Source organism: Pollicipes pollicipes, unplaced genomic scaffold (assembly GCF_011947565.3).
Source record: "Pollicipes pollicipes isolate AB1234 unplaced genomic scaffold, Ppol_2.1 Scaffold_7261;HRSCAF=8764_pilon_pilon_pilon, whole genome shotgun sequence".
In the NCBI taxonomy this organism is placed as follows: domain Eukaryota; kingdom Metazoa; phylum Arthropoda; class Thecostraca; order Pollicipedomorpha; family Pollicipedidae; genus Pollicipes; species Pollicipes pollicipes.
Window position 1 is genome coordinate 27,809,224 of NW_023597054.1, and position 10,487 is coordinate 27,819,710.

General features: G+C 51.4%; 2 protein-coding genes across 2 annotated transcripts; both read left to right on the top strand.

The window, feature by feature from the left end:
* Positions 1–775: 775 nt before the first annotated feature.
* Positions 776–4,481, top strand: LOC119111266 (regulating synaptic membrane exocytosis protein 1-like; the record flags this gene model as incomplete). Its single annotated transcript, XM_037235087.1, has 5 exons — positions 776–797; positions 2,113–2,197; positions 2,538–2,660; positions 2,883–3,293; positions 4,423–4,481. Coding segments are annotated over exons 2-5 (633 nt in total), but the record flags the coding sequence as incomplete, so codon positions are not given.
* A 7-nt stretch (positions 4,482–4,488) lies between these two features.
* LOC119112279 (uncharacterized) lies at positions 4,489–9,958 on the top strand. The gene is made up of 5 exons (XM_037236393.1): positions 4,489–4,572; positions 5,236–5,408; positions 6,872–7,056; positions 7,644–7,808; positions 8,185–9,958. Exons 3-5 carry the CDS (start codon positions 6,936–6,938, stop codon positions 8,283–8,285), a joined length of 387 nt encoding a protein of 128 aa, XP_037092288.1. The 5' UTR covers positions 4,489–4,572; positions 5,236–5,408; positions 6,872–6,935; the 3' UTR covers positions 8,286–9,958.
* Positions 9,959–10,487: the final 529 nt, after the last annotated feature.

Genomic DNA, 10,487 nt, shown 5'->3' on the forward strand with positions numbered 1-10,487 from the left:
CATTCAACCAGTGAAGCTGTATTTCGTTGATTAACGAAAATCTCAACAACGCTTTTTTAGAGATGTTCTGTGGTGATGTGGGCTCTTCTAGCAGCAAAAGCACAAGTTAAAAAAAAATGTCAAAAATATTACGTTGAAACAAAGTTTACCTTTAAACTGCATTGAACCTATAATGCATATATGCAAACAATGTTACCATTCATGATGCTGGCCATGATTTCAGCTTTAGGATGATCAGCTACATAGTAGGATACTCGACCACATAGCGCCCAACGACCTGGGCATCCTGTAAGCCGTACATTAAAGCAAATCGTCAGAGCTCAGTGTTTTGCGAGAATCAATGTGCCTACGCGTAAAACCGTGCAGAATGCTACGCATAGACGCTGTAAAGACTAGATCTGTGTGTGTGTATGTACCTAGCGAATTTAGACCAGTGGCTGTCAGAGTAGCCTGCATTCCTGTCCGGTGTGCGCCCCGCCGCAGGGCGTAGCAGACTCGAGTAGGCTGTCCCCTGAACAGGCGGTCGGCGTCGCGCGCGGCCGACTGCGCCCTCTCGTAGCTAGCGGCCCTGGACTAACGCTGTGCCGTATGCCGTCGTCTCTCCGGTAGAGCCCTTCCCCTCCCTCGGCCACCCGGTAGACAGAGGGTATAGTTACCGCGCGGCACCACCACCAGGAGCGGCCGCCGTACCGGACGACTACGGCCTGATGGGCGGCCACACGCGGCGCGCGCGCGCCCCGCCGCCGCCCGCTCTGACCGCGGGACGCCGGCCGGCCCAAGAAAACACAAGTAAGAACGTAAGCTATATTTCATACTTTCGGTGTTGTTGTTGTGCCGCATGCCAATGGCAGTGTCATCTGCCGCCTGCTCTCCGCTGTCCGGCAAAGCTTCTCAGTGCAGTGTCAACACCAGTGATCGCTGCACTCGGCACGGGCCTCGCCAGGGGCCGTTGCACCCCGCAAAGGTCCGTGCGTCCGGCGCATGGCCGGTCAGGGGCCGCCGTGCCCGACATTAAGCCAGCCAGGGGCCGTTGCCCCGTGCACAGAGCCCACACCACGGACCACTGCCCCGCTCACAGAGCCCACACCACGGACCGCTGCCCCGCTCACAGAGCCCACACCACGGGCCGCTGCCCCACGCGCAGAGCCCACACCACGGGTCGCTATGTCTTGCACAGAGCCCACACCACGGATCGCTATGCCTCGCACAGAGCCCACACTAGAAGTCGTTGCTCTGCGCATAGAGCCCACACCACGGGCCGCTACATCCCGCGCACAGAGCCCGCACCACGGGTTGCTACACCTCACACGGAGTCCACCAGTGTCTGGGACCCGCCAAGGTCCGCTGTACCCGGTTCAGGGCCTGCGAGGGGCCTCTACGTCCAGAAAAGGGTCTGCCAGGGGCCTCTCCACTCAGCACAAAGCCCGCCAGCCGTCACTGCACCCAACACTGGGTCTACCAGGGATCACTGCGCCTGACACTTGGCCCGCCAGGCCACTGAGGTTGAAAAAGAGCCGACCAGGGGCCGCCGCACCCGCCATAGGGTCCGCCCGCGTCGCGTTACACGCGCACAGGAGTCCCTGACATACCTGCACTATGCCACGAGCTGGCTAAAGTGCACAACACCTCTCGAATTAAATGTGCTCGTTCGGTTTCGTGTGTGGGCTGTGACGCGTGTCCGCCAAGTTGATTCCTCACCTGCGAGTAGAGTTACACCAGCATCGTTTCGCAAAAGTGAGCACCAGCACATAGCTATTATGGCATAGTCAGTCGCATTGTCTTCATGTATTTGCACAAAACTCGTTTGTTCAAGTACCAGAACAATATAAATCTATACCAGTCCGAGTGATTTTGAAAATGCTACAAACGACGACGAGCATTATGCGATTACTAACGCGTCTCAGAAGATGGTCGTGCCCATCGAATATGGTCGTGACCACCAACCACGTATAAAATGGAAGGCTTGCCATTAAATGACATCTTCCAAAGGGGCACACGGATGTTACTGCTTACCCTCAAAAGCGATAGCCCATCTCTATGGATGTGTTGTTCGCCGCACACACTGCTGTCTTAACGGCGCTGATGTCTGTTCAGCCTTTGCGTTTTCCTCAGACACCCGATCATCAGCACGTCAAAGAAGCGGGGTGCCAGTCTACTATGAAACGTTTGTTCGTAACAAGGGAGAAGCATCGTTCAGGTATGATACTTGGTGCTCATCAAATTTCACCTGGCTAATGTAGTCTGCGTCGTGTGGCAGTAACGATGTGGTATGATTATCAAGCATGTAAGACAATTTTGACCGTCTTTCGAGGATCTTAGCACACAGAAAATGTTACATAGACTCAAAGCTATCACAAAACACGAGTATAGACTGTCCGTCACCTTTGATAGCGACGCATTCTCTGTGACCTAGACATTGGCAGCGTATGAAAACGCAACCAGGCAGCGCACTTCATCACATGCCGGCCTGTTAGGGCTTCCAGTTAAGCTTCAGAGTAGTTTCCGAACGATTCGAAGCCAGCCTTTTTTTCCCGCAGGTGAAAGTGGGGTTGGTATGAAGCTTGTGGGAGGAAAATTGACACCCAGCGGCGAGACTGGAGCATTTGTCGGAAAAATTTACAAGGGAGGAGTGATAGATCTACTGGGGCAACTTAAAGAAGGTACAGTACGTCAACGCATGGATTTTGCTCTTTTAGCAATTGATCCGAGCTCTTGCAACCATTAATGAACAAAGTTAACTAGAAACGTCATGTCCCATAAATGGCATGTCCTGGACTATATCAAAGCGTGGTAGACTAATTAAATGACTCATTAAGCTACGGTTGATGCATTTTTTATATCGTGTGAGGTTGCGGGGATGAGCTTTGCACTCCTGTCCGCAGGTGACGAAATTGTTGAATGGAATGGCACTTGCTTACGTGGCAAAACATACGAGGAAGTCCAGAAAATTTTGAGCGAATCTACTCAAGAGATTGAAATATTAGCTGACTGCGGTCCCAAGACGCCGCCTGTTTCGACTTCGCCAGCCAAAGCCAGCGCCGCGCCGAAGCTGGACCGCTCGTCGAGCGGTAGCCCGCAGGTGACATGTGGGTCGCGAGGTCGCAGGTCACTGCCCAGGGTTCCGGGGGAGACGGCGGAGGGTGGGCCGGCGAGGCGCAGCAGGAGCGTCAGGAAGACCGACACAGTCTACGACACCAATGGCAACCCCGTCGAAGCGAAGCTGAGCCGAGCTGGCAACCCCGTCGAGGCGAAGCTGAGCCGAGCTGGCAACGGCACCCTCGACGAGGACGACGGTGAGTTGGCCCACAGGCCTGCATCTGCACCGGTGAGTTGGCCCACAGGCCAGCGCCTGCACCGGTGAGTTGGCCCACAAGCCTGCACCTGCACCGGTGAGTTGGCCCACAGGCCAACACATTGCAGCGGCAATTGAACGCTTTATTCTTAGATGGAAGCAAAGCTGGACGACAGGACGGAATAACACATTATGCAATAATACATTAATGCATAATACATTATCTCGCATATTACCAACCATTTGAAAAATGTCGCGCTTCGAACCAGCTCCGTATCGGGCTTTCCGTTGAATACTGATAGCCCTTGGTCTACCAGCCTCTAACGTTCTAGCCATTCACTCCTACCGAGGAAAAGTTGCATAGACCTGGATCAAATACCATTGATCACTTTAAAGCGAATGGGCTAACCAAAAACTCTTCCGTTTTCATGAACGAGGCGGGAATGAAAAAAGTACGATGGCATCTTTTCAGCTACAACAGATTCAGAAAAATAGAACACAGTTTCTTCCGCCAATTTCGTTCAGCTGATCTCATTCTAACACTAAGAATTTACGTGGCGTTTTATTCAGAATTAATAATTATGTCCTCAATTGCTCACATTAGAGCCACAGCTCTTCAGAATTACTGGAGGGCAAGGGGTAAATGATGTTGCAAAGAAGTGCTTCATATACATTAGGGGATGCCATAGCCCTCTATATACCGGACTAAAAAACAGTTTTCGTTGCCTTCATTACATCATCAATGATGACTCAGTGATCATCAGTGATCATCAGTGGTCATCATTCATTATCAGTGGTCATCAGTGACTTCTAATTCAATTCTTCCAACTTAATGGCTGTCGGAGGGACAAACGAAGCTAATTGTATAAACCCACTCTTGAAAGCGCCGCAGGACTCAGTACTCTCGCTTCTAAACCAACCCACAACCCAGCCACATCATGTAAGGGACACAGCCAGCATACCAAGCAGCGTTGTAGACGGCCTCTCGTGTCTGGACGCCGCCCCGCCCATCAGAGCGGCCTCGGAGGGCCACAGCGATGCTCGCCGGCCGTGTGCCACATTGATGGCCGGCTCACGCCACATTCGTCAATAATTCTACCGTGACACAGCGCGCCGTTTGTGCCGGCCAGATCGCCGCGAGAACAACTCCAGCATCGACCCGATGGACAGCGTAAGCAACTTGCGGCCGGCTGGCCGGCGGCGACTCGATCCAGCGCCTGACCTCGACCGGGGCACCAGCGGCAGCCGTGCGCGCCGCCGGCACCTCCGCCACCACCCGGGTGAGCGCGAGCGCGGGGCTGTCGTGACCGCCGGCCGCTGCGCTGAGGCCTGCATTGGCAAATTTCGCCTCAACATCTGCGAATCGTTCTCTCTTTTCAGTGCTTCACTTCTCACTCTTTTTCTCAATCGCCACTTGGAGTAACGAACAAGTATGGGAAGGTGGCGGGCGGGGGGGGGGGGGGGCGGGGGGGGGAATGCATTGAGAACACTACGAGTCGAAAAGCGCGGAGATTTGATCCCATTTTTTACAAGCTATTATATACCTGGCTATTGCTTTCCTCCTCGCCCACGAACGCTATCCATGTAGGGAAAAAGGATGTACTGCTGTACCATGCAATTCATATTGACAATACCGTGCTTTAGCGTAAAGCGTAGCTTTTTCAGACGGCATAACTTTCCGAGGCGTGGTAGTCAATTAATTTTTAAACTTTTTAAATAAATTTTTAAAAATTTTAATTAAAAATTAAATTAAAAAATTATGCATCTCGGGCATTTTCTAATGGGCGTCTCTGTTGAACCGTCCTTGGCAATCAAATTCGCGCGACACAGAATGTTTCTTATCCCACGATCTCGGTTGCCAGAAGCAGTCTGAGATGGACGTCACTTGTAATCAACAGATACGTACACCAGGGCTCTATCTAAAGCGAGATCTCGTTTTCCAGCGCTTGCCACTTGGGATAGCGCTGGGCCAGATTCAGCTCCAGCTCTGCTACGACGTGGTGGCCCACATACTGTACGTCAGCGTGCTGCGGGCCAAAAACCTGAAGACCCGACGGCCGAACGGCGACACGAGGCCGGACCCATTCGTCAGGGCCACGCTGCTCCCGGACGCCAGGTACCGGCCGGCCGCGGCAGCGACGCGCGCCTGTGCGGTGCGGCCCTGCACCCAACAGCCAACATAAGTGGCCTGGCGCTTACCGCTACACAGCCGGGGCGTCGTCACAGCTAGGCTTTGCAGCGACCTTCTGTTAAAGTAGGTTTGAACGTTTTTCTTTTCTGGAACGTGATGTTTTGGTGATTGTTGCAGGTATGCCGCTGGGATGACGAGCCAAGTGCTGATGACCTGTCACCAGGCAAACGCCGCAGTAGCTCAAAACGGTGCTCTCAGGCCTAAGTTAATGTTTTGTGCCTGCACAGGTGCGGCTGGCCGGATTCAGCTGGCGACAGCCGCACGTTTTAAATTCAGACAACGAGCGGTTCTGCTCTCATGGCAAGAACCACTGCAATGCATTGCAAGAACTTTGATAAATGGTTAAACGGTGCATACCAGAGCAGGCACAGCGACGAAAGCAAAACACGGATGGGCGGATTTGCCACTCAGATCTGCACTATTAATGAGGGCGCTCCACATTTATATGGGATTTGAACTGATATAGCCATTTTGAAAACCTTTTGGTGTTGTTCATAATACTGCTCTTCTTAAGACCTAAGCCCCTCTGGTCTCTGGGCTATACACCCGCGAAAAGAAAAAAAGTACATCGGAGAGAGCATTTCAAAGACACCTTGGCATTAATGACGCCATAATAGCGCCGTTCAAATCCCGCCGTTTCGTAAGCCATGCGGTGATCAAGGCCAAGAAGAATACTTTTTCGAGGTGTTCACATCCAGCGCTCATGAGCGCGATTTCCAAATATAACGGCCGCCAACTGGCTCTCAATCAATGCTGTGCAAGGTGCGATGACGTTATCAAACCATGCTGTATTGAGGAACATATTTACTTAACAGAGAATTGTGCTGTGTAGAGTAGTCTTTTCCTATTAAAAAGGATACCAATGGTTATTAGTGAACTCGTTTCGTCAATTCTGATGATTGCTACAGTATTTTCAACTGTGAAGCATTCGCTTCACGTGTGCGGCTTCTGCAGCTCACGCACACAGGTGCTCGCAATAAATTCTTGTACCAGATCCTGTACTTGTATCCGATCTAACGACTGGACCGTTTTGTAAAAGATTGTTACGGTCGACCAGGGCAGTGTGTTCTGCGGTACAGCATACCCCCTAGGCTTCCTGAGACTGACGATTTCCGGGAACGCGTCGCATGTCGCTCCAAGTCCACAGGCTTAGGGGCGCCAAACAAGCGCCAAAGATTACAGGTTACATTAAGGAGCGATTTAAATGGCCGTATTAGCACCCAGAGGCTAACGACCCGGTAGGAATTGATACCCAGGCACCTCACGGCAGTTTGCATTGTCACCACTGGACGATCACGTCGCTAGACCACAACGACCACAGATTCTTAAACAGGCCTTCTTAAAGGAGACGTTCATGGCCGTGTGATGACACTCCCGGCGTTCCACAGCTCGGAGAATACGCGGACTACCCGTCACTTCTCGTACGAGTCGGTGCCGGAGTGGAACCAGACCATGGTGTACCCCAAGGTGCAGGCCGAGACTCTGCGTGCCTCCAGCCTGGAGGTCTCCATCTGGAACCACGATCTGTACAAGGGCAACGAGCACCTGGGACAAGTCTGCATCGATTTGTCAGGTGACGGGAGAACATGGCGCTGGAGAGGTGGCCTGTCATGACCCCGACGTCCGTGATTGAAATGGCCATATTAGCACCCAGAGACCGAGGACCCGGTAGAAATTCCCCCTCAGGCACCGCACAGCAGTTTGCATTGTCACCACTGGATTATCACGTTCATTTAAGAAAACTGCGCACCAAATTTGGAAAACCGATGTAGGTTTAAATGAGAATTCGGGTAAGGAATAAATGTTGCTCTTCATGAACTAGATTTGAAAGTTTACTTGCACTGCTTACGCACGTGACACCAATATGTCTGTTGGCAACATTATTCAGCATAATGCAATGGTATGCTCTTGATAATTTTTGCTTCTTGAAAAGATGCGTTTAGTTTTGTATGTGTATGACTGAAAGAGAACGCTTTTGTCCCTAGATTTTGTCCTTTGCAAAGTTCAGACCGCCTCAGTTGTTGAAAGTCTCCTTCTTAAGCTTACTTGGCACAGACATGGCTACTCTTTCTTCCTATTCATAACTTTGTCCAACGTTTCTTGAACGCAGTACCTAAGTGAAACATTATCAAGACTTCAGAGAAATACTTATATTTTCAGATCCACACAGCGTCGACGAGCAGCCTCGCTGGTACCAGCTGGTGGCGCTAGATGGCAGGGGCGGGCAGAAGTCGGACGGCCGCCGCCGTTCCGACAGGCATTTTCTGCCCAGAAAGTCGCGGGCGAAGCGGCCTGACGTGCTGCCCATGGAGACCGACCAGGGAGGTTCGTGCTCCAGTAAAGGTGACACCTAATCACTGTGACACCTCCGTTTGCTAAACATTGATGGCACACCTTGTCACCTTATCTTATATCTCTCGCTACGCAGTGCGATACGACGCTATACGATACGCAGTTCGGTTACTTGATATGAGTGTTCGCAACATTTTGTGCGTGTCAAGTTCTAATAAAATGGATGAAAAGTTCATTTTTGACTAACTCTGCGTCACTTGTCTTGTTGTTCAGGGTTCCACCGACGCAAAACCCTTGCCCTTGTCAAAGTTTTGTGGCTTAACACAGTCCATAAACGATCTCTTCAACAACACTCTTTTCGCCTTTGTCTCTCATAACCTCCTTCGTGACGTGCCTCGCTCAATTTCAGCCAACCAGCGTCAGACTAAGTACATTTTCGCTACCTCGGGCATCTCAGCGACGTCCATGTTTCCGGGCCGCTGTCACGGCAACATGTGCTCCATTTTGTGAGCCGTGCCACGGGCGGCAGCTGACGGCGGCCAGCGGCACGCACGCGCCATCTTCCCAGACCGGCACCGCCCGCCAAACAAGCTCGCGTGTCGGCTCTCCGTATCGTGCTGGTGTGCCGCGTAACGAAGTGTCGGGCCGGCGTCACTGATCTGTGGAAGGTCGCTGCCAGCCGGCCCTCCGACACCAACTCTGCGCGCCCGTAAAACGGGCTCGCCGACATCAGCTCTGTGAGCCCGGAGAACCGGCTCGCCAATACCAGCTCTGTGCGCCCGGAGAACCAGCCCCAAGGACACGGGCTCTGTGCGCCGGGAGAACCGGCTCGCTGACACCAGCTCTGTGCGCCGGGAGAACCGGATCGCTGACACCAACTCTGTGCGCCGGGAGAACCGGCCCTCCGACACCAGCTCTGCGCGCCCGGAGAACCGGCCCGCCGACATTGCTTAGTCGATGTAAAACCCATAAGAGCCGCAAATTGTTCGTAGTTCATGGCAGAACGTTGGCCGCCAAAGCACCTGATGCCGAGAGATTTGGGCTTGTTTCGCACCGTTACTGGTTAGCGGTTCTGCACCGTAGTCGATTGCGGCTGCAAAATATGACCACGTTCGGAGGAGAAACGAAACGACTGGAGGCTCAGAGTGGGACAGATGGTCGAACCAGCGTTGAATCCGATAGTTTGCCCTGGATGGGAAACATGCGTCACTCGCTCAATGTGTCTCGTTCGCTTCCAGACAACAGAAGTTTGCACGTTTTGTCTTAACCGGGCGCGCATGCTTGGAAGTGATTGATAGGATTGACCGCGAGCAACGTCACAGTGGCGGACGTCTTCACGAAGGGAGAAGACGTAGCAGAGGGCATTGTTTGTTCATAATGAATGTGATGCATTGCATGCCGCGGTGCATGCTGTTCGAACCTAAGGAGTACTAGACATTCCAGGTGTGTTCATGTATATGCGCCGTAATATCCTCAATATCATCCTCTCTCGTATCCGCCTGTCTGTAGACTATCGAATTATGTTTAAGAGCTCCTTATAACCAATTATCTGGTTCCGATCAGAATGTGCTTTTATCCCTCGGGTTGAACAAATATATATCTTTAGAACCGTGACTAGGGCGCTAAACAAGTAGCTTTCTGACCCATCTTTAAAGGAGAAAAGCGAGGAAATGTCTAGACGGACAGATTCAAACAACTACCTTGTAACATATTTGCATCATACTTGTAATTCGTGAGCATATCTCCGTGTGCCGACTGTATATACAAGGTATCGTTTACCTACGGTTTTCAACATGCCATTTTCTCCTGGCTATCCCATCTAATTCCGTGTTTCGTGTCAATGTGGTGCCCTGCGGTTTCAAGATCTACGCCGTGATGTATGTCAATATTCATAACACGCCGTTATCGGGTGTGTCCAGCTGCCTGTGTCTCGTTTAATTATTTAGCCGCCTTGTGACGTTTTCTACTACTCGCTTCGGAGCAGATTTGGGTTCATGAGCATTAAACGTGGCCCAGATGAACTTCGTGCCGGGGATATGAAATGTTTGGATATAGGGGTGAAGCGAGCCCCGCATGCAAGCAGTTTTTATCCATGTCGCTGTGCTGTCTATGTAGTGTAGAGTTGTACCGGTAGATGTCACTGTCAGTGCCTGGTGGTTGGTCAAGTGCTTTCACGAACAATACACACATCATCACATTCTGTGTGTTTATTGGATGCAATGAGGTGAGATCACACTTTCCAGGATCAGTCAACCTAGAGAAGAAAAAAGGAAATGGCTTTTTAGAACTGAATGAAGGAGAAACAAAATGTTGGATTTGTTATGAGGAGCGAACTAATAATTTCAAAATGAGAGCGACAAAACTCGAAATGTTCGCCAAAACCAAGTTTAGGACGCCTCGGGTGCGTGCAATTTCTTGCGTACCGTCAAACAGTATTGCTCATTTGGGATCTTCCAATTTTGACGTCTTGATCAAGTGTTTTTAACTGTGAACATTTGGCTACGTACACATCAATACATGTCATACATTTGGAAAGGAGGGTGCACGTGCCCCGAGGGTTACGTTGTGCGTACACCCCTGCCTGTTATTACTGTACAGTTAGACTACAGACGGCTATTCGGCGGGGAAATAACCCCATTTTCAAGGAAGCGCCCAGCTCAAAACTTTCTGTAATACAACTATCCGCCAAAAATATGCTGGGAACCTGTCACC